Source organism: Sebastes umbrosus, chromosome 8, assembly GCF_015220745.1.
Source record: "Sebastes umbrosus isolate fSebUmb1 chromosome 8, fSebUmb1.pri, whole genome shotgun sequence".
Lineage (NCBI taxonomy): Eukaryota > Metazoa > Chordata > Actinopteri > Perciformes > Sebastidae > Sebastes > Sebastes umbrosus.
In genome coordinates, this window is record NC_051276.1 from 14,564,455 (window position 1) to 14,588,846 (window position 24,392).

At 39.2% G+C, this 24,392-nt stretch overlaps 2 protein-coding genes across 4 annotated transcripts in view; one reads left to right on the forward strand and one right to left on the reverse strand.

Annotated features, from left to right (window-relative positions):
• Positions 1 to 381: 381 nt before the first annotated feature.
• LOC119492881 (guanine nucleotide-binding protein subunit alpha-14-like) lies at positions 382 to 12,777 on the forward strand. Its single transcript, XM_037777753.1, has 7 exons — positions 382 to 677; positions 7,649 to 7,833; positions 9,359 to 9,513; positions 10,440 to 10,568; positions 10,659 to 10,788; positions 10,875 to 11,028; positions 11,953 to 12,777. The coding sequence occupies exons 1-7, from the start codon at positions 557 to 559 to the stop codon at positions 12,141 to 12,143; spliced, it is 1,065 nt and encodes a 354-aa protein (XP_037633681.1). The 5' UTR covers positions 382 to 556; the 3' UTR covers positions 12,144 to 12,777.
• A 1,186-nt stretch (positions 12,778 to 13,963) lies between these two features.
• The window catches only part of vps13a (vacuolar protein sorting 13 homolog A), a 45,667-nt gene continuing 35,238 nt past the window's right edge, over positions 13,964 to 24,392 (reverse strand). For 2 of the 3 annotated variants that reach the window (XM_037777662.1, XM_037777661.1), the window contains 17 exons: positions 23,747 to 23,893; positions 23,502 to 23,583; positions 23,335 to 23,404; positions 22,931 to 23,045; positions 22,669 to 22,782; positions 22,296 to 22,441; positions 22,087 to 22,168; positions 21,801 to 21,914; positions 21,440 to 21,515; positions 20,895 to 21,058; positions 20,621 to 20,666; positions 19,935 to 20,058; positions 18,907 to 19,021; positions 15,560 to 15,645; positions 15,131 to 15,254; positions 14,915 to 14,989; positions 13,964 to 14,051 (listed from right to left, as the gene is read on the reverse strand). In XM_037777662.1, the coding sequence (XP_037633590.1) occupies positions 14,001 to 14,051; positions 14,915 to 14,989; positions 15,131 to 15,254; positions 15,560 to 15,645; positions 18,907 to 19,021; positions 19,935 to 20,058; positions 20,621 to 20,666; positions 20,895 to 21,058; positions 21,440 to 21,515; positions 21,801 to 21,914; positions 22,087 to 22,168; positions 22,296 to 22,441; positions 22,669 to 22,782; positions 22,931 to 23,045; positions 23,335 to 23,404; positions 23,502 to 23,583; positions 23,747 to 23,893 (1,731 nt within the window). In that variant the 3' untranslated portion in view covers positions 13,964 to 14,000. Of the gene's footprint in view, positions 14,052 to 14,914; positions 14,990 to 15,130; positions 15,255 to 15,559; positions 15,646 to 15,891; positions 16,415 to 18,906; positions 19,022 to 19,934; positions 20,059 to 20,620; positions 20,667 to 20,894; positions 21,059 to 21,439; positions 21,516 to 21,800; positions 21,915 to 22,086; positions 22,169 to 22,295; positions 22,442 to 22,668; positions 22,783 to 22,930; positions 23,046 to 23,334; positions 23,405 to 23,501; positions 23,584 to 23,746; positions 23,894 to 24,392 lie in introns of those variants that run through there. The other variant, XM_037777663.1, reaches the window with a different exon arrangement.

Genomic DNA, 24,392 nt, shown 5'->3' on the forward strand with positions numbered 1-24,392 from the left:
TCCAAGTCAGGCCTATCTATGGCTCCTATACTATTCTTGACTCCCTTTCTTTATGTATTTTTTTTGCAGATTTCTTTGATTAAAGCAGTGTCCCCACTCTACCATTCATTACTTCCCATGTCACAGTCCTCTCTGTGGGTGTAAAGACAACACAGTCTGCTTGCTGGATATGTTAACTTCCCATTTATACCTCTCTATTTGCAGCCAAGTGCCACGCCCTCCAGAGTCGACAGGATAAAGTTCAAGTTAGTGTCCTCTCGCTTCAGACCAACAGCAGCACTTTATCACACAGGGACAACCACTTTCAGTCTTTAAAAAAAAAAAAAAAAAGATCTCTGGACTTTCCACTTAAAAAAGGAGGATTCTCTGTTTTAGCCTTATCTTCCTCAATAAGCTGCTTTTCTCACTTGAGAGGAAGAAGAAGGCATCACTTTTAAAGATGCTCTGCGTCTTTTGCCACTGACTGTGTGAAGTGAGAGAGAGGAGACACTTGTTCAGGTCGCCAGCAGCAGCAGAGGAGCTCATTGGAGAGCTGTGTAGCCGGTCAGAGTGAACGATGCCTGGATGTTGTGTGTCGGCGGAGGAGAAGGAGAACCAGAGGATCAACGAGGAGATCGAGAAGCAGCTGAGGAGAGACAAGAAGGACTCTCGCAGGGAGCTGAAGCTGCTGCTGTTAGGTGAGCATCACCCACCAGGGATCAAACCACCCATACTTAGTGGTCTTTACTCCAAAGTAACATCCTGGGGTAAATTATAAACTGGAAATATGCTCTTAATGGGATGAAACTTCATCCTTATCTTTTGTGTGCCTTTTCAGTCATAAAATAATCTCTCAAAACTCTTAAAAATTGTTCCTCTGATGAAATATTTGACTTCCTGACCACACCTGGACATGCAGGTATATCCCTGCAGGTGGGACAGCACTCAGCAGCACTGTCGACAAAAACTGCATTTTTTTTTTTTTTTTAACAATATCTTTATTTATTTTTTTGTTATACAAACATCAGAATTATTATGCAATATATACACAATACAGGATTTACTTTAACAAACATAACATACCCCACACACCCACCTGTTCTCTCTTAACTTTTCACTTTCTTACAGAGCCAAAATCAATATGCAGCTTCACACTATCAATCATACAATTAAACAATTAAATGGCACCTCTAACAAAATGAAGATACATAAACAGAAAATAAATATATAGAAAATAAATAAAAATAAAAATATTTTCAATAACAAGAGTCCATTCCCTTCTGAGACAAAACTGTATTTTAATTATAATATAATGCAGGAATAAACAGCCACTGTATATCCATTCTCTGTAATTTAAGATGTTTGATGGGTTTGTTGGATAGATTGGTGACTGTGCATCATGAGGAGGCACATGTTTCATATCTAACTGTTCTCTACATTTCCTTTCCCCCTCATTCCTCTCTCTCTGGTGTCCGGATGTGGTGCAGTGCACACTGGCTACTAGTTTCCCCTGAACATCCAGGGTGTGAGCAGAGTGTGCCATTCATTTTACGCACCACGGAGAGCTTTCAAGCTTGATTCATTTAGTCTACTGGACTCATTTAGTTCACATTTGCCACATAAATACTGACATCAGTCACATGCAGAGGGAGATTTGACAGTTGTAAGATGATATTGTGTTTTGACGTTGGTCCGTTTCCAGTCATAAATGTCTACACAAACCGAAACTGACGCGTTGGTTTCCAGTCAAATTCCCCCAGAGGAGCTTTGCGTTGGGGGATTCCTGTATTTTGCTCCATGATGGACTGGAGACGTGTGGGTGTTTTATTTCCCTCCGGTCCCATCTGAGCATTTGTAGGAAACCGGATTAAAGAAAAAAATAATGATGGGCAAATATGAATGTGATGTCCATTATTATTAGTAGAGCTGACAGACCGTGTGGGTAAACCTAAGTGGACTTTTCAGAGGGAGTTGTCCATGCTTCATGGTTGTGAAGCTTCTGATGCTTATAAAAGTCTTGCACTTATCCTGTCATAGTGAAGGAAGGGCAGCTTACTTCCTGGTAATAGTTGCTCAAGGACACTTCAACAGGTCTGATGCTGTTTGAGAAAGGGCTTAAGGCTTGAAACCAGTTTTGTTTCCTTCAGTGCTATCATTCTGTGTTGTATGTTCACTTGTGTAGCTTTGGGAACACTTGACAGATCAGAGAGGTGTCACCAAAGGTCATCCATGACTCTATCAGTCTGGAGACGACCTGTTTTACTGCAGCAGTGTGGGAGCACTTCAGGCACACGAGCCACCGTCGAGGCCTCGGTCAGTGGTGTGTTAGAAAGCCATAACTAGCTGCTGCGGGCGCGCCTCATGCAAAGCTGATATGCAAATCCAGTCCTGAGCAGGACATGAGCCACGTACAGGTTTGCCTGCACTGCTGTCTGAGAAAGGGCTGGACCCAATTTATTTAGACTCCCATTTCATTTGCTTTGAAAATGATTTTCTCTGCTTGCTGAACAAACAGTATCTGACCCTTGAATCTTTGATGGGATAAAATCTTAAAAAGGTGTCAAGCTTTAACATTCAGCATTATGTAGATTGCGGTACAGTGCATGCTGCTTCAGTTCACTGCTGCCCAGGACGTCACTGTAAGTTACTGTAAGATCTCCTGGGAAGTTATGAGAATGTATGTGGAGTCAGTGGGCTGGTGAAATGGATGAACAGAGGCTTAACTCTTCAACTAGTTCAGAATGCAGCAACTAGGCTTCTTAGTGGTTTCATCACATCACCCCAACTATGGCTCCTCTCCATTGGCTCCCTGTTCCATTTATAGGCCTAGTTGATTTTAATTTTACTGATCACTTTTAAAGCACGTCTGGTTCTGACCCCAAGCTATATAGCAAAAATGTTGACCCCATATGAGCCAGCCCACAGTCTCAGATGCTCAGGTGGAGACCTTCTGGCTGTTCCAGAGTCGAGGCTTAAATCTAAAAGGTGCTTTTGCCATCAGGGCCCCTCGGCTTTGGAATGACCTGCCTGAGGAGATAACGCTTAACTCACTTCTTAAAACCCATTTTTATAGACGTGCTTTTACGTTACGTTGTCCTTTTTATTCCTTTTATTGTCTTGTTATTGCTTTTATTTTGTTATTCATCATTTTGTTTAGCCTTACAGTTTGGCTTTCTTTTGTTATATTGTCTCCTGAGCATCCTGCTTTTGCTTTGTCTGTCAAAGCACTTTGCAAACTCTGTTTTTAAAAGGTACTATATAAATAAAGTTATTATTATTAGTAGTAGTATTATTAATAATATTAACTGTCTGATGAGCAGGACGACTCAGTCATCAAAGCTCACTATTAAGTGTGACTTTTGAAACATTTTTGACATTGAAAACACTGTTTTGCAGAACTTGAACTGATTGCAATCATGGTTAGTAATACAATAACTCCGTCTAAAATATACATTATGCATTGTCTCTTTGTAATTCACCCTTTCCAGGTAACTCAAAATGTTATAAACAATTAGATGACAAAAGTATAAAGCAATCTGTAATCTTCGACATGTGGGAAGTACTGTAACAATAACATTTATTTGCCTGATCAGAGTGACTCAGAGGTCTCAGTGGGTTTCATTAGGATGGTCACAGTCAGGCCACTAGAGAGGACGAGTGGGAGTGAAGCAGAATGAAACATGCTGCCTCTTCTGTCCATTCAGTCAAGAGAGTTGACAATCTGTAGGACAATGCACACATGTCAACACCACTCTATACAGTACAGTTATACAAGTATTGGTCACTTGGTTCAGCTGCATTTCCTCTGCACCTGGACATCATTAGACAAACAGTGAAAGCAACATAAAAGAAAACATTTTTCAATCATTTGTACAGACTACCAACCATGTAGGCATTTACATTTGTAGTATTGATAATAAATATTAACAAACTAAAACTCATGCAAGTAGAAAACACACAAAGAGTATAGACAACAAGAAAGGAATGAAGAGGAAAACAAAATAAATTGACAAAGCATGGGGAAACAAGAATAAAGTGGATTGAGATTTGTGAAATATTAATTTCTTGTTCGCAACCTCTCTAGATTAGCATTATTAATATTATGCAACTGTTTTCATGTTTTTATTGTGCCTGAGAAGAAATATACTGAAACAGCTGAGAAACAGTAAAATGGAACATAAATGTATGACATATTTGCTAAATCGCAACCATGCCGAACGAGTACACTGAAAAAAGGATGTATATAATTCTAATAATTGGCATATATTAGGGGTTGTTTTTGTGTGATGGCTGCCACACAGTTCAAAATTTGTTGTAGTTTAGTGACTTCTTCTTTTGTGCTCTACATCCCCTCCAAAGCCTCACCTGCCATGTTAGTTTAACTTCAGCGGTCAGAGTGTGACAGGTGATAGTAGTTCTTATCTCGGCGACATTAACACCACATTCATTCACAGAGCTGGCGTCGCGTTACGGGAAATACTGCATGTGTAGGTGTGAGGAGGTGTATGTGGTCAATTCTGTATGTGTGTCATGTCTACTGACTGTGTGAGTATGTGTGTGTAGGTGTGGGTTGAGATCAACATTCATCGCCCACAGGGGAACTGTAAATCACCACACTGCACCACTTTGACATACCCACACATTTACATGCACAAAGACACAAATGTAGGCAAATGAATACATTCATGTAAAGAAACAAAAATGCATGTAAAATAATTAAGCAATGCTTTTTCAGCAACTACATTATCTACTCAGAGAATCACCCAAGCCACGATGTCTCTGATCACAGATTGTCAGCCTCGACAACAAGCAACAGTTTATGCAGGCTGAGTAGTAGCATACTCCCCATGACAAATAAAATGATCTTCATGTGTCATATCAGTGGAGTGTCCCTTTAAGTATTTCAAATGTTTATTTAATTTAAACAGTATTCCGTCTGCAAGTCATACAGGAATCAATTTGTACATTTTTTAATTAATTTTAAATTTATTGGAGCTACTTGTGTCCACTAAGGGAGAACTTTCAAAGGAAAAAGACATTTAATTATATCAATATTCATTCATCAGGTAAAAAGGAGCAGCATGCAAAGAGCTTAGTTTAGAAATGGTTGCTTGTTGTACACACTTTTGTGTCTGTATGACTTTTTACAGCATAAGTTGATTAATCAATTGTTAACCCCTTTTTATTCCACCCACTTTTTCTTAGTGGTTTATCTACCCCTGGAAGACGGGGGTAGATAAAAAGGCTACAGTAGATGTCACATAGAAGTGGTGTACGTCATCTGAAAGCTGGGAACATGAAGATTAATTTGAGGTGCAGCTCAGCACGGTGTGTCAAGTTGTTCTAGTCATAAATAAGAAATAAAAAGGAATTAATAAATTAATTCATCAATTAAAAATAAATTGTGAAAGTGTAACAGAGCATAGAACATGATGATATAAGTTTGTGATGTCCATTCCCATCCTCACTTATGTCTCGCAATTTTGAAGTTGATACCATTTGTTACAAAGATTTAGTATTAAATTTAACCATTTTTTACCATTCGAGAATTGATAAAAAATTATCAATAATCCTTCCAAAATACCTCATTAAGACACCAAGACCTTGAGGAACAACATAGGAAAAAGCCATGCTGTGATTTGGCCATAAAACTTTTGACATATGGAGATTTCTGCAAGAATTGTATTTTTCAGTGATTAGATGACGAATGCTTCTGTTCTGGAAACTGCTCAGAAACTCCCCTATTGTCAATCCACCTAGGAAAACCATCCATCCTCTGAATGCTCTATGTCTGTAGTTTGTGGCTGTAAAGTTTCATGAGGCTGTGATTATCTTAGAGGTCACCACAGGTCATTTTATACAGTTTGGTCAAATTTTAAAAAATGGTTTCACTACAATGAAATGGCTACTATGAGGACTAACATCATCACCCATGAATACAATTGGACTCATTGGATCCACAAGAGTCTCAGCTTTACAGTGATACGGTGATTTATGTAATTCCAAGACTGTTTAGGGACCCCGGTGTGCAGAAATATTCAAATACATCATACACTGCATGTGATTATCATAAAGTGGGCATGTCTGTAAAGAGGAGACTCGTGGGTACCCATAGAAACCATTTTCATGCACATATCTTGAGGTCAGAGGTCAAGGGATCCCTTTGAAAATCACCATGCCAGTTTTTCCTCCCCAAAATTTAGACAAGCTAGCATGACATGACTGGCACCAATGGATTTCTTCACTTTTCTTCTTCACTCTAGCTTGAAAACTCACCCCGCAACAACCTCTAAAAGAATAGCGGCAGGGCCCGCCGGCAGGCTGTCAGAGTTTTAAGGGGTTAATCATCCAATTATTGAATAATCTATCATGATATTAACATACAGAGGAATAATAAAGTCCATGCAGATCCTTTCTGTTTGGATACTAATGAACAGCGCAGATCTGCTCCAAAAGAGAGAAACAAAAAGAAAAGTCTGATGTGAGAGTCTTTGAAATAACTACATCAAATATCACATTAAAGACATGCCACAATAAGAATAACATGAATCCTACTGGAGACCTGAACACCAGGGTGCATACAGTGATGACAGAGTGAGGCCTCTGAGCTCATTTAAAGCCAACTCTCTCTCTCTGAACAAGTAAAACACAGCAGACGTTCAGGATCATGATTTGCCTCCGTCTCCGTGTTTACCTGCATGTCTTGCCCAAACCCCCCCCCCCACCATCTCCAAGAAACTTGACTTGTAAAGAAGGTGCATTCAAATGCAGACGATTTGTCTAAGCCTTGTTTGCTAAGATGTAAAGACTCAAGTATTCATGATGCCATGCAAAACAGCCAGGAAACGAGAACACTGCTAGCACCACTCAAAGTGATGACAGAGCTTTAACACACTTTCTGGCAGGCAGGGATACAGACAGACGCAGGTGTATAGTCTCACACACACGCACGCACACACACACACGCCCACATGGCAACTTTCAATACTCAGGTCTGGTAACAAACACACATTTGTTAAACAAATAGATTCAGCATCATGTGGTCTGAATGAGAAAATTAGGAGCGTGTGCTGTAAACTGTAGAGGAACGTGACGGACAGAGACTGTGTGTGTGTGTGTTGTGTGTTAAACTAGGACAGATAATGCATTTAGACCTTTTAAGTAGAGTGTGTGTCTGTTTGTTTGACTGTCAGACACCGCTCTATTGCACATACAGTAGGGCTGGACGATACGGACAAAATCTTCTATCACGATATAGGTAATTTCATATCTCGATAACGATATATGTCATAATATAGAAGGTTTTCTGGTAATTCAATAAATAAATAAATAGTCAACATGGTAAAGACTATTATTATACTCCTGTGTGAATTATATACTTGACAAATCAAAAGTATTTTCTCATTTTAAGAACTTGTGCAAAAACAGTTTTATGTGAAATTATAGAGAAAAAATAAATAAATATAGGCCTAGCCTTTATCACTATAGAAACGATATAGACATTTTTATACCATTTTGAAGATACATATCAAAATATTGCTCAGCCGTAATTGCACTTTGACATGTTTGAACACAAAGAAGACTACACTATAGTATTAACCCCAACTTGACTCTGCACAGAAACAGTCAGATAAGTGTGGAAAGATTTAAATCTCACTGTATCCAACAGGAACTGGAGAGAGTGGAAAGAGTACCTTCATCAAACAGATGAGGATCATCCATGGAGGAGGATACACAGATGAGGACAAGAGGTGCTATGCCAAACTGGTCTACCAGAACATCTTCACCTCCATGCAGGCCATGACCAGAGCCATGGAGGCTTTTAGTATAGCCTTCTCTAATCCCCAGAACCAGGTACTGAGTCAAACTGGCTCTGCTCCTTTTGCTATCAGTGAAAACTACTCTGGTGTCACTAGTGCACAGTCCACATGTTGAGTAGTCATGGTAGGAAAAACACAGGTGTTACTAATAACACTAACGATGGCTCTGCTCTACTGCATCTGCAAGATTTCACAGACCGGAGGAAAACAACCAATCAGAGCTGATCTGGAGTCTGCCGTCCAGCTGCCGTCTCTGAGCAGCTGTCAATCACTTGCGAACTCCGACCAAACGGTCAAACTAGGCAGCGCTGATCAAATATGAATCAATATTCTGTTACTGTAATGCCATTTTCTCATCTCAAATGTTTTCAGAAACATCTTTTAGTGTAGTGATTTGCTGTAAAATGAGAAAGTTTGTGACCCGGCAGCCATGTTGAGATCAGTTGAGGAAATATCAAGCACCGCCCACCAGCCAGAGCACAGCCAATAGAAACGCTCTCTCTCTGAAATGACCTGTGATTGGTCAAAGTCTCCCGTCACAGGCTAGATTTTATAAAGCCTGAAAACAGAGACATGAGCAGGTGCAGAAGCCTAGTTTTCTCCCAGAACACTTGAATTAAAATATAGGCCTATATAAAAAAAGTAAGATCACACAAGTTACAGCAAACTGAGAATCTAAAACAAAGTAGTGTAAGTTCAATTATCGGGCTTTATAGCTAACAGAGATGCCAACAGCTTTTAAAACAGTCAGTAAAGTATATAGAGGTAAAGTGACAGTATAATGGTAAAGTGTCAAGAGCTCACAAGTTCAAAAGTCTTATGGTCTGTGGTATGAAGCGGTCCCTGAGCCTGGTGGTGCGGAACAGGATGCTGAAAATAAATCTGACTCATTAAACACCATAGCATCCGACCAGTTTAAAAAAGAAAAAAATGGAATAAATGAACGTGAACTGTTAATCTTGTGGGACTGTGAACTTTGAGCTAGGTCTAGTGAAGTGTGAACTTGCACAACACTGCCAGGAGCAGCTAAATGGAATACAGCGTCATTAATTTCATTATTTACACTCGTGCTTGAAAAAGGCCTTTTGTGTCCTTTTTTTTTTTTTTTAGCACAAACTCAGCTATAAGTCTGACTAATCATTTGAATTTAAGAAAGTATGAAGTGGGACATGTGGGATGAACCTAGAACTGACCCCAATACTTTGAAGCTTCGAAGCTTCAACCATTGCCATGACAATCGACCTCCAAATCAATATTCAAATGCTTTGTTTTTTTGTATTATACAAGTATGTAATAATAATGTATAAATCCCAGGAAATCAGGAATAATCCCACAGCATTATTCATATTCAACATTAATTATTATTAGTTATTCTCAGACGTATATCGCTGTTTGTTGTGTGTAAAGGTGCGTGTGTGTGCAGTAATGCAGCAGCAGCACTATCCCGGGCACTGAAACGGGGGAGATGGAGACAGACAGACAGAAGAACATGTCAGCCTGCAAAAATTGGTATTCAGGACCGTTTTTAATTGTCTCCCTGTTTGTCTGTGTGTCCATAGAGCCTTGCAAACTCAGTTCTGGAGGTGGAGGTGGATAAGGTGGAGGAGTTTGAGCAAAGCCTCGCGGTGGCCATCAAGAGTCTGTGGGACGACGCAGGGGTACAGGAGTGCTACGACCGACGCAGAGAATACCAGCTGTCCGACTCCACCAAATAGTGAGCTTTAGATATACATACTTGTAACTTGATTCTACACTCTTCAGCTCTGCCAAATAGTTACCACAGATATTACAGAGGGTAGACAAAATAAGAAGAACAAGTTAACTCCACAGATTAAGGTCTAGGAATATTAAACAGGTCAGTTCAACACCTCTCTGACAGTCTCCATCAATGTATTATGCTTCAAATATTATACTGTAAGTGTTTGTTGCAAGGTTTGCATGGCATTATAATAGGCAGAGCAGAAGCTACACTGAGGTTATGTGCTCAGTATTGTGTACTTGGGGTTTTTAGCAACCTGCAGGGAATTTACCTTCAATTCAAAAGTACATATGGTGTGTATTTATAATGCCGATTCCTGCGTTTTCAGGTTCAGAATATTCAAATCGGACTCCTTTTAGTCCAACATAAATAAGGAAAGAAATAGATGATTTGGTATTTCCCCACCAGATGTTTTTCCTGGTAGTGGGGAGAAGGTTTTGAGCATCTAGACCTTAATGTTGGGAGATAAAATGTATAAAATCCTTCCTCTGTATCTTGCTGTGTCAATCCTGCAATGAGCACAGGAGGTGAGTGAACAAGAATTAGCATTAATAAAGATCCTGTTGTTTTTGTGAAGCGACTGATGATCCAGATAAAAAGAGAAAAGAAAAGCAACTGTTTTTAGCTTGTGGTTGCTATTTTAAGCCATGCAAATGCAGCGTGTACTAAAATACACTCAATTTGTAAAGGTTTCAATTTCCCCTCTAAGTCTCACCAACCGACAGTCACAAATTCAGTCAATACTTAGGTGACGATGCACAGATAACTACATGCAATCTACATGTGTGTGCAATCTTTCTACCTATTTTAATAGTCACAACATTCCCCCAATTCTATTATTTTCCTTCATATTTCCTTTCATTTTCTCCTCCTTTTTTCAGCTATCTCACCCAGCTGGATCGGATTTCTGAACCCTCTTATTTACCTGACCTGCAGGATATCCTCAGAGTCCGAGTGCCAACCACGGGCATCATCGAATACCCCTTTGACATGGAGAATGTCATCTTCAGGTGAGATATGTAACAGGTAATAGCTTAAGTATGTTGCATTGGAACAGGAGGCATGATAGGTGACGTTGCATTCCTTTTCTGTTATGGCAGGATGGTGGACGTGGGGGGTCAGAGGTCAGAGAGGAGGAAGTGGATCCACTGCTTTGAGAACGTCACCTCCATCATCTTCCTGGTGGCGCTCAGCGAGTACGACCAGGTCCTGGCTGAGTGCGACAACGAGGTGAGGATTATCGAATCAAGTTCCAGACTTTGACCCTTTTTGAAACGCGTCTTCAATGTTGCCTCTTTCTTTACGCTGCATTACAGAACCGTATGGAGGAGAGCAAGGCCCTGTTCAAAACCATCATAACCTACCCCTGGTTCCAGCGCTCCTCTGTCATTCTCTTCCTCAACAAGACTGATATCCTCCAGGAGAAGATCCTGCACTCCCATGTAGCCGATTACTTCCCTGAATTCACAGGTTAGTTAGTGCTTATGATCTACAATTAATCTGTCACTTTATTGGGAACACCTATCGCTCAAACTAATGCAGTCTAATACAACAATCCTGCATACTGACAGGCATTTCTATTATTTTGTCCACCCCAATTATTTCAGTGAGGGCAGGCTAAATAAATAACACCTCTCTGTAGAATGCAGTACAACTCAACTGCACCATCCAAAGCTGAATCCACACAAAACTGATTATGACCTTCATGATGATTTATTGCAGCACTGTTATATTAGACTGCATTAGTTTTAGCTAGCTGTACCTGATATAGTGGTGACTGAGTAGTATGTGGCACACAAAGTGAAAAAGGTGGCACACAAAACATTGAAATGTGTATTCAAAGATCAGCAACCTTCCAACACACCAAGATACACTGAGAATCATTGTCTAGACCAGTGGTGATTTGTCTGCTCTGAGGTTGTCAAAATCACATTTGCTTACTGGATAATGTATACATTTATAAGTCCATATATAAAACTATTTAAAAAGATGTATTTTTTTTTGCTATTTAGCAAAATCGAACGAAATAATCTGCTTCAATCCATATTTGTTGGCGTTTAGCCTTTCAAAAACAACATTTTCACTGCAGTCAAAAACCTGTTTACTCTCCCGCTTGATGCAGACAAAGTGAGGCCTCTAGTAGCAATCAACAACAACACCGCAGCTTTTCTTAGATACAAGTAGGGGGGGCTTCAAGGAAAATAGACTGGGAACCACTGAACCAGACAAGCATGCCTTTTACATTCACTCACATTTCTTCTCTCATCAAAATTTGTAAATCTTTAGAGAACGGGCTTGAATATATTTTTTTTAAATCTTAAACAATTAACACAAATTGTTTCAATGTTTAATTTCCTGAAAACATATTGAAATAACATCAACCCTGAATTGCAGGACCTCAGCAGGACACGACAGCAGCTCAAGAGTTCATCCTGAAAATGTACCAAGAACAAAATCCGGACAAGGACAAGACGATGTATCCTCACTTTACCTGCGCCACGGACACGGAAAACATCCGCTTCGTCTTCGTGGCCGTCAAAGACACCATCCTCAGACACAACCTGAAGGAATTCAATCTGGTGTGAAGAGGAGCAGGAGGACAGACATGAGGAGAGCCAAGATGGGAGAATTACATAAAACAAAACTTTACAGTGTCTTGGCTGTCTAAACAGAGAACAATTAGATCCACTGGAAAGATTCATGGGCTCTTTAATGCAAAGGTTTCAATATTTTCCTCTTTTGTGCCTGTAAAAATCCAGCCAAAGTGAATATGAACATGTAACAGACAAACTGTTTCTGTAGGTTATTGTGTGTTTTGTAGTTTCCATTCCAGCCTTTGACGAAATGTGTTGTAAGACAATGATACTTTGCAGTAGAGGTAATAATGTGAACATTGGTGTGAAGTAATATCATTGACCTATTGTGTGGGCTACTTACGGTATATTATTACTTTTAAAAATGCAATATTAACAGAAATAAGATCCAAGTATGCAATTTCTGCTCATGCAATTAGTCCTGAGTTTAGTGATTTAATATTGTGTAGAATTTTGAGCCATCTGTGTAAACAAGTGCCTTATTTACTCAGGACAGTCAGCACAAACTCTGAGTTTGTTTAGATGTAAATAATCCAAGTTGTGCTTTGGAGAACTCTACTCAACTGTTTCTTCTCAGGAGAAATTATATTTATGGTAATTTTCAATAAACAATTATAGTTACTTACAATGTGTGTGCTTGAGATTTTCTGGGTACAAGAGATACATTTGAAACACGTTTTATTTTATTTATTTTAAAACAGTGGGGCAAAAAAAAAATGAAGCCACTGCAGTGAACACTTTGCTCATAAATGACAAACATTAATGGCAGCAGAAATATTTAGTCGTATTAAACTGCGATGCACCCCAAACCAAAAGCAAACCCTTAAAATGTACATCAGAGTAAACAGCAGCGGTTAATAATTAGCATTCATTTTCTTTTAAATATACTTTTCTCTGCATCAACATATTTGGCATTGCATATGTGTGGTATAAAAACATAAAAATCACAAAATTACAATCTGTAATGCCATAATACAGACTATTGTGTTAAGATGGATATATACAGATGGGATACTATATTAAATCAATATACAGCTGATAGTACGGTATAAAAATAACATGCGGCTCTAAATCACACACTGAACAGTCTTCTTCTTGCAGAGATGTATAAAAAAGAGGAATAGAGAGTAAAAGAAAACAGCACATTGTGAATTATTGTGTTATTATAGAGCCATACTCAAAATTTAAATTAGTTTCCCTTTTATATAATCCATAAAATGAACAGTGTACAACATTAAATGTGCTACACAGCTACAGATGATTTGGCCTCAATGTTATTCAAGCTGTTTTCTACCACGTCTCTTACTAGCTGTTGCACGGTAACAGTGTAGCTTCTACAGACGAACACAACTTGAAATATGTTCAATAAAACGGAATGAAATTAATGTGTTTTGATTGAGTATGGCAAACTAAAGGCCGAGGTAATCCTCCCAGCATTTCAGACTCTAGCATTTTGTGGTGAGATGTATTTGTAAACTCAAGACTTTGCGTTAGTTTTCCTAAAAGAAATCCTTAAAAATCAGTAGTGTGTGTGCGTGAGAGGATGAGTGCAGAGTGAAGACAGTGAGATTACGTTTGGTTCAGTGCATTCTGAGCTCCTGTGGTAAATTAATGGAAGTCAGCTGTCCATTTCTAGCACTTTTGTAAGCATGCACACATACATACACTGTCAGTCTTTCACCCCCGACGCACACTAACAGTCAACATACAGCATCGCTTACCACAACTCACACATGGAGGTAAACAGAAGTAGCATGCAGTAAAGAACAAAGGCACTGACGCACACAGACTTTGTGTGTTTTCTTTTCTTATCTTTTTTTTTTATAATTTCTTGTTCTTCTTGATGAGTCAGATTTTGGGTAAACTCTCTCTTGCATCGTCCAATCTGGCAAGAACCCACTGAAAATAAATAAGAACCGAAGTTAGAACAATCATTTTTGTACAATCATTTACTGTGACCGCAGGTCGGACACATACAGTAACTTTGGCCTGGATGACACAAGGAAACATGAGTTTGAGTAAAACAAGTAGGATGATATGTAGACCGTTTCAATGGAATTGCATTGCTAGGCAACAGCTTGGGTCCATGTTTACTTCCTGTCAGCTGATATCATCCACATAGGCTTCGTCCAAAATCACATACTATGCACTACATACCCAATATGTGTACTATCGTTCAACATACTTTTGTGTGAATAAACAGTAATATTTTCAGACGCACTGAGCATTGATTTACGTCGTCACTTCCTGAGAGCCTCCTTGCTGGTTGGAGACGTGTAACCATGGCAACCAGTGACAACCTCATGTGACCAAAACGACAATTTGTGAGAATCAAAGTCTGAACTAATTAAAAAAAATGATATTACGCCTAGTAAAGTGAAATCTTTACACTTTAATTGATCGTTATTGATGTTACCAAGCTGTCTGTTATGAAAGCTATCGTCACTACCGCATTGCATTGTGGGATATGTATGCCGCCGTAGTGCCCAGCGTTTGCATACTGTAATATTTCACCGGAAATAGTATGCAATTCACGTACTATTGATTTCATAAAAAGGTTTCGGACATACCAAAATATCTCACATACTGTTTTAGTGTACTAAATAGCATGTTAGTGTGGAATTTCAGACGCAACCTGACTGAAATGGTCTATAGGCAGCAGATAACAGTCAGGCATTTCTTAAACAAATTAACAATAAAAAATGGATCTATATATAAAGTATATAAATAGGAGCATCTTATAGTCCAAATGGTCGACTCACCTTGGCTAGCTCAGGAGTTTGGAAGTTTATGATCTTCCCAAACTCCTTGGCATGGAAGACCGACTTCACTCTCTCCTGCAGAACACAAGACAACGCATTTAATGCAATAATCTGCTAAAAAATGGTTTAAAATCTGCTATAAATCTGTAAAAACACAAGTCTTCTAAGGGGAGAAAGTAAGCTTCTAATTGGATTTCAATTCTAAGAGTTTTGTACCTTGGCCTCAATGCGAAGTCGGCGGTGCTCTACGATCATCGGATCCTTGGTGAACTCTTCAAACAGATACTGCCATTCACAGGTCAGCTGGCCAAATGTGCCTTTGGTCACAAAAAATATTCCCCTGGAAAAGAAACCACATGAAGTGGGTTAGACAAAGCAACGAATATCTCCTTTGAGGACAAAAGAATACAGTATACTGTTTGAGTGATGTATTTTAGCAGCTTGTAATAAATAGCACATAAATCTTATATACCATTTACAAAAACACAACAAGGTTTACACCGGATTAAAAACATACAGTAAAGATCATCTGGGAACACGATAGGAAAACAAAATGTAATGTGCATCTCAAACATAACTCGAATGTTAGAAAGCAGCTGAGAAGTTGTTTTCTTACTCAATCAGATGCCAGAATCAAACACTCACCTCTTGGTGATCATGAGGAAGTCGGACTCATTGACCTCGGCATGAGCAAAGTATCTGTACTTGGCAAAACGTCCGTTCTCGATTTTCTGTAGAAAGAGAGAAAGAAAGTGAGTGAATATTTAAACAAACAGCAAGACTAAAAAACAAACTCAATGTTTGAATTAGACTAAAACCGGAATGATGTCTATGTTCCATGTCAATTTATATACAAGTGCATTCAAAACAATTTCAAACAACTGCAAACTGTAAATAAGCATGAGCTTGAAGAGTGAAAATACTGTGGGTTGGTGAGGAAAGATGGGATGAAACAAAGACAAAGACAATGGCAGGTAAAAGTTTAAAATGTGAACATTTTATTGTGAACAAGAGGGCAGCGAATGAGAGAATGATAAAATAAATATTAAGAAATAAAGAAAGTAGACAAAACTCTATGATTATGAGACTTTCTTTGACAATGAATGAATGAATGAATGAATGAATGAATATCTAAACAATGAGGAGAGGGGTTTCCTTTGTGGCTTGTGAGAAAATGATGAAAGAAAAGAGTAAGATAAAAGGTAAAAGTGATGGAGTTAAATAATAAAAGATAAAGACAAAACAAAAGAAAATACACATCAAGCTAATAAACAACTAAAAATATAAAATACATAAAAACACATTTTTAAAATTTTCTCAGAGGCCTTTCTTTGGTTTGTTTAAATCTTCCAAAAGTGAATCAAACTTGAACTCCAGCACAGACTACAGACAAAGCACTAACGCTACACTACTGCTGCCACTTCTAGCTTCTAGCTAGTTTTCCTCATCATCTGAGTCATCTGAGTCACTTCTACGCCATGCACTGTAGGCCAAGCTCCTCTGTGGACACGACAAGAGAGAAGAGTCAAGGTCAGAGCAGAGACAACCAAAGCCTGTTTCTACCCAGACAGCTACTGTCACACTGTCTACTAAAGACAAGTCAAAACCACTCAGACCGAGGTGGGAGTGTGTTCAGCCTTGTCTCTCCGCTATCAAAGAATTATTATATATATTTTCTTTATATTTTTGACTTGTTAAATTTGCTTCTGTCCAACTGCTTTGCTGTCAAGATTTTCCCACCCCAAGTATAAAATAAAATAAATTAAGGCACAATCTATTTGAAGCCTGTTTTATTTTTCGGTGGTTACTGGTTAACAGTTACCACCGAAAAATAAAACACAAGCATGAAATGTGACATCCACATGATTTCTAGTTGTATTATTGTGTCATTAGTCCTAATTTGGCATAAGGAGAATAATCTGTCACTAACACATCTACACACACACAAACCTAGCCCACAGTAGGTCTAAATCTGGTGATACAGATGGGTGACAAATTAAAGGACAAACCTGAATGAAATGATGGGAGGAACAAGTATGAGGAAGGGTTCACTGAATGGTTTGATGAGAATGAAAACGATGTGAATCATATACTATGGCCTTCACAGTCACCAGATCTCCATCAAACTGATGTCTTCTTGGAGCGCGCTCTCCACCACCATCGTCAAAACGCCAAATGAGGAAATATCCCTCCAGTAGAATTCAGATATTTATAGAATTAAATCTGTTCTGGAGGCTCGCTGCGGCCCAACACCTTACTGAGGCACTTTGATTTGTCACCTATCTGTAAATCTTTACTAACAGCCAAACAGCGCAGCTCTGACCTGAGACTCGTAAGCTGAAACTTCAACCCACTCCATCCAGCTCGACAGCTACATAATGTCAGCACAAAAAAGTGACCAAAAAGTGACCCACAGTTTAAAGCTCAACGCTTCAATGAAGCAGAACTGAAACACTTTGAATCGACACAAAAATCGATCTAATCTAAATTCTACTGACAGAGAGGTTCTGAACCACATTCAGCTTGAAGGGTAACTTTGGTATTTTTCAACTTGGACTTGGACTTCCCCATGTTTTTGTGTCCAAATGACTAATGGAAACAACACTTTTATAAAATTGCTCCAAATTTTTGGTTGCTAAATGGGCTGTAATGTTATCGCTCTGGGAAGTTCCTCATCGTCAGTGTACGTCCACTAAAATTGCTTGTTTGTGTCACTGACAGGCTCAGATTGTTATTATACTGTACGTGTCTGACGACGTTATGGAAAGGACCCTACAGAGAAATTAAACTTTTTTCTTACCTTTTGCCTCCTGTTTGTCATTGTGTCATGCGACTAGTTGCCGGAAAAGACAACGGTGGAAACGTGAGTGAGTGTTGGAGAGAGGAGAGCCACGGGACACTGGTGTTGGCAGAGTTTGTTGTGTTGGACTACAGACAGCGTAGCTCAGTGTTATCTAAAAGATTTTCACGACTGAATATTTCGACACAAGATTTCAGAACAAGACTTCTCCGAGGAAGACTTGGTAATGTTTTATTTCGCTGTAGGGTCCTTTCCATAATGTAGTCATACACTTATAATCACAATCTGAGCCTGTCAGTGGCAAAAACAAACACTTCTAGTGAACGTAACGGTGAGGAGTTGCCCCGAGCGCTTACATTGCAGCTCTGGCTCAATACTGGAGTAATTTCAGAAATTGTTGTCTCTATTAGTCACTTAAACACAAACACATTGGAAAATAAGGTTAAAAAAATACAGAAATTATAATTAAATGTGCTAATCAACAATATGTTTAGTTATTTTTTGCTCAAACCTCAAGGATACTTGCATCCAGATGTAGCATAATTTGCCAAACAAAATCAATGAGTAATAGTTTGGAGCAAAAACAGTGAGGTCGCCACACTGCACAGAAGCTCTGCTGCAGTAAAATATATAACATATTTTTTCCTATAAATAAGTGAATGAGCACAAAATGTCTCAGTAAATCTTTGCTTTGGAACTGACGGTGTTCTCAGATGTCCCTCTACTTTTGCTCAGGCTTATTTACTTTGGTTGCAAATGTGTTCTTTTACCTTCTTACAACACCAAACAGCCACAGAAGTGAATTAAAATCTGAGAATTGAGCTGTCTAAGGATCTATAAACAGGAAAGGCCAATACAATCGTTATAATAAGTTTAAAGATAATTAAAATAAAGCAGCATAATCGGAGTAGTTCTTTCGTATAAGAAATGAATTTCTGTGTGCATGTGCTTGTATGTATGCTCACACATACAACTCCACTAGCAAACCTGGGCAAATTGTTTAGAGCACATAACGGATGCATCACTGTAAAGTCGTGCAGTCCAAAAAGTATATATATATAATTTTATTATTATTTATTATAATAACAATGACAAAATTCAGTTGTACTAAAGTGTATGTCATATTATTAACCAACTGTTATTTGCCCAGGTCTGACTACGGAGAGCTGATGCTGTAGAGACTTTGTCCTACCTGGAGCATCTGACTGCCGCGGCCTTCCATCTCCTTATATGGTCGTATGACACCATCCTCGTGGATGAAGCGAGGAGGACGCAGAGAGGCAATATCTTGTGAAGTCTCCGCTGCCCTGAAAACGAGACAAGACATGCAAATGTATTTTGAGACACAGCTTCCTTAAGAACACACACACACACACAACAGGGATATACTTCCAAACTGCAAACACACAATTTTAGCTCCAACGATTAAACGATTAGTTGTCAACTATTAAATTAATCACCAACTATTTTGATAATGAAATAATACGATTGAGCAATTCTCTGATTCCAGCTTCTTAAATGTGAATATTTTCTGGTTTAGTTACTCCTCTATGACAGTAAACTGAATATCTTTGAGTTGTGGACAAAACAAGACATTTGAGGACGTCATCTTGGGCTTTGGGAAACACTGATCGACATTTTTAACCATTTTCTGACATTTAAAGGCACGGTCACACATGCGCAAAAATTACCATTCCCCTCCCATTCGCTTCCATTCTGTGCGAGCGATGGGGAAAAACATTTGCTTGAGCTTGCGAAGCAAATTCGCATCACATTCGTGTGTAGTTCAACTTTGGTGAACTTTCAGTTTGAATATCACCTTGGCAGGTGATGGTCACTCGCCTGCATTCGCACATGTGTGACCGTGCCTTTACAGACCAAACAACTAATCGATTTATCAAGAAAATAATCGACAGCTTAATCGACAATGAAAATAATTGTTAGTTGCAGCCCTAAACACAGTATGACTATGGCACCCAAACATTCCCATGTAAATATGAGCACAGACTTAAATACCTTCTGACATGACCCAATGACTAGCTGTAATAAAAAGCTGGGTTTTGTTTGTTCCTGATGTATTTCTGTAAACACTGCATGTCACAAATAAGTATCTTCTTACTTATACTATGCAAGTTATAGATTATTTTGATTCCATCCCAGACCCACATGTATGATCTAAAACTGTGAAATGGGAATACATACACACAGAAATGAACATACCTCTTGATCCCTTGGAAAGTGCTGCTGGCCATGTCAATAATGCCTCCTGTAGGTCTGGCTACTGCACCAACCAGACCTTTCCCAACACCTTTAAAAAAGCCTGCTGCACCCTCCTTCTGGGCTCCTGCAAAATAACACATCATCACATTAATGAAAACTGATAAAACAGAGTTTGTACACTGTTCCGCAATCAGGGCAGAATCCACAGTTACACAATACCAATATTTAGATTTTATGCCGTTAGTTTCGCCATTCAATTTTCGGGTGATGCAGCAGAGCAGACAGCACGCCGATACAGCCTGTAATGGCACCCACCTGTCACTCAAAGCAGCCACGCCCTCAATTATGTCTAACTTTAAGCCTTAATATAACTTAAATGGGTGAGTTTTATAATAAATTCACTCCACGTACAGTTGTTATGAACTGAGATATTAGCTATAAAGACCCAAACTGTTTTTGTTCCAGGCTGTAAACATGTTTATTTCTGCTGTAAAGTTGGGCGTGTTAACAGAGGGGGCTATGGGGATTCATTCGCTTTTGGAGCCAGCCTCAAGTCTTCATTTGAAGAACTGCAATTTTTTGGCACTTCCGCGTTGGCTTCATTTTTCAGCACTGAAGGTTACCGCTTGATCAGCACGTTTCAAATGTTTTCACTAAAATCTGTATGAGGGTCCAATTCAACATACCTTTAATAGGTTTGGTAACGATCCCTGTGATCCCACTGACAAAACCCTGAAAGGAAAACAACAATATTACCAAGTAGCAGCAACTCATTCAATATGGCAGACTATATCTTGGCAGACCCTCTTTCAGGCCAGTGGGAAATCTAAATAGTTAATCCTTTAAATGAATGAATGTTATTTTCAACAGAAAGGTCATTACTGTTCATTCTTACACTCTAAAACATGTGTCAAAGGTAGGCTACATTTTCAGGTACTTAACACGAGTGTGAGTACGTACAGACACTAATCCCTTTCCACCTCTGGTCAGCCCTTCTCTCAGGCCACTGGGTTGTTTGTTCATAGTCTCTCGTCTCTTCTGCTGGTAGTCCTCGTCCATCGTTATGGCAGCAACACCCTTTGCCATGGCGCCTGTGATCCTGGAGGCCGCACCTGCTATACCACCTGGACGGCACATACAAATCTTTATAGTGACTACATTCTTTAAAAGTCTTTTGTGGGTTACTACAATATGTTCTTCTCTGTCGCTTCATCTTCTATCCATACTGACTTTATATAATACATTTCACTACAGGTAAACTCAATGTGCTTATTAAATAAAATAGAAGGACCATCCCACACAAACGTTTTCTTTTGAATGTAGACACAGTTGTGAGAGATCTTAGGTCTCATATTTGTTAGAATAACAAAGTTCTGAATATAGTATTAATAACAAAAGGAGGAATTAAGTGTTTATGTATCTACTGTATATACCACAGAGATGATTCAGGTTTCTCCTAAAAGGATCAGACACCTATATAATTTTTATGTGAGCGCCATACTTACCAACAGCTCCTCCCACCAGAGCCTTCACCCCAAGAGCCATTCCTTCAACAAACTCCTCCGGCCCCTGGATGGCTCCCTGGAAAACCCCACATAACAGTTAAACAGGAAGAAGACATAAAGACACTGTCTGCACTGTTGGGGCTTTAAGCAGTCACACTTCTGTAAATGTTAACATAAACCTAATGCTGATATTTTCCAACATTACACATCTTGAATATTCAATAGGTTTTAATAGCTGTTCACAATTAAGTAAATGTTCACCTGAAATAATGAGCACTAAACTTGAACTTGATATATTTACTTTACATTGATATATTATTTTTGCACTCATCAGTACTTCTACTCAGTACTACATTCATACCTGATAAGGCTCATAGAAGAAGGCTTCGACTCCCTCCGACAGTCCTCTGATCAGTCCAAAAGGATTTCCAAGTACATCCAGGCCGAGTACCAGCACATACATCTGTTTAATAGCCTGAAATATGAATATATAGAAGCTGGTGAGATGAGTCATAACCAGGCCCTGGTTGCTTTGGGTTTTATTCTGCACAATTTTCATACTTGATGGATACATAAATAAATGACATATGAAAACACTTCTGTAGTTTCTGAGTTATTATGGCTTTGTCATTGTGCATGTGTGTTACCTGCTTGGAGTAATGTCTGATGACCTCCCATTGTAGCTGCTGGGTGGTACAAAACTGGAAGGTCAACTCAAAGAAGGCCAGCCTGAAATCAATGATACAATCAGTCAATTAGCCGGGACTCCTCCAACAACAAATCACACAAAAAGAAATGAAAGCTACTGTGTGTGATTTATGTTTTTGTCTATTTGGGACTTCAGATGCGTTCGTACTTGAAGACGACGTCCTGCACATCAGTTAGCGTGGCGCCGATACTCTTCAGCAGCAGGTTGAGAGACTGGACAGGAATGAGTTCTTTATCTCGCTTCTCCTTCAGGCCGTCATCTCCTCCCGTACTCAGAGAGAAACTCAGGTGAAGCTGCAAATAAAAAAACATGACTAAATGTGGCTGTTTCTGGTGTGGTTATGTAGCTGTGTCTTGTGAACTGATTTTTGATGCTGTTTTATTCGTGTTTTTTCCCGTTTCAACAGTAAATACTTTGTTTTGCTTTTTGCTGTTGTTGGAAAAAAAAATTGCTACTTAATATTTGTTCATCATTTCATTATTATAGCATGACCTACATACACACATACTGTGTACTGTACCTTGATGGGGGAAATGTGGAAGTACTCATAGAGGCTGATAGGAGAGGTGTCAGCAGCAGAGGCATGGTTTAGTTCTGTCTTTATATACTCAATGTCCTTCTCAAACAGTTCCACCTTGAGGTATAAGACAAGCACAAATAAACAGGCACAGAAACGCCAGAGTCAGAATGGATGACTCTTCAAGTTGATTAAACTAATGTATCACATATTCTGAACAAAACACAGGGTGTGTTAACTGAGTTTGGATATGGGAGTATCTGACCTCCTGTGCTGAGTTCATGATGCTGGCGTTCTCAGGTGTGAACAGGTCCAGGATGGCATACATGAAGCCCAGATCCACCTTCAGATCCATCTCTTGAATCAACACCTTGAAGTACCTGAGGTGGACAGACATTCCCATCACCATTTTGCAGCAAAACTGAGAAAAACAGGAATTACATGCCAACATGTGGCTGAAATGCAAAGCATTACAAATACAAATGGTTTACAGGCCAATGGGATTGTAGGGAGCAGATCAGAATCAGAATCACACAAATACAGTATAGTGCTTCTCAACAAACAAAGACAACGGCAGGGCACTGGAAGAACTGGAGGAAGTGACAGTAAAGTGACAGAAGTCAAACGAGGGACACAAAGTGAGAAAAGAATCAAAGGAAAAACAATTACTTGATGCGAGAGATATCCGAGTGTCCTGCTGTTCTGGTGACAATGCTGATATCAGTGAGAGGTTTGGGCTCTGTAAGAAAAATAAAATCATATTCCAGACTGAAACACGGCATATAAACAGCACATAATGCTAAAGTAAATGTGACATACAAAGTGGATTAACAGACCTGCGTCCATGGTGATCGATTTTGGCAGTTTTACAGGGTAAAAAACGAAGGGGAAGATGGCTCCTGAGAGCTGATTCTGGATCTGTTAGGGGAAAGCATGTAAACATAAAGTGAAAAGGACAAAAGGACTCAAGATGCATTAATGAACAAATGCTCAGGGAGGCATCTGAAAGACTTGTAGTACTGTAATATGGACATGGATATACTGGATCTTAGAGGATTTTGTCTATATTTGACTTTTTCACCTGAATGCGGTGGATTTGGACGCGGTAGGCTCTCTGGCGTGGGGAGACGCTGTACTCCACCTTCACCCCAGGCAGGAAGTGCCTCCTGAGAGGAGCATCACATGGCTGCAGCATCCTCATATCCACGCCATTGGGAGTAAAGGACACCTGGAGGACAATTACAAACACATGACTGACCAAATAGATGAACTAATGAACTAACTAATGATTATTATCATTATTAATTTACCACCTGCACCTGCAACTTTTTAAAGTCAATTTGAATGAATAATAGGGCTGTCAAAATTACGCGATAATAACGCGTTAACACAAATTAATTTTAACGCCACTAATTTCTGTAACACATTAACGCAATCGATCTTTTGGAGGTTGTTGCGGGCTCAGTTTTAAAGGTAGAGTGAAGATACTGTTATCATATGAAATAAGAAAACATAAGGAATAACATTGGTACCAACCATGGCATACTAGCTTGTCACGAAGGAGGCTAGAATACGCTCCAAACTTATGCTACGTTTTGACCAGGAAAAACTGGCAGAGCCATTTTCAAAGGTGTCCCTTGACCTCTGACCTCAAGCTATGTGAATGAAAATGGGTTGTGTGGGTACCCACGAGTCTCCCCTTTACAGACATGCCCACTTTATGATAA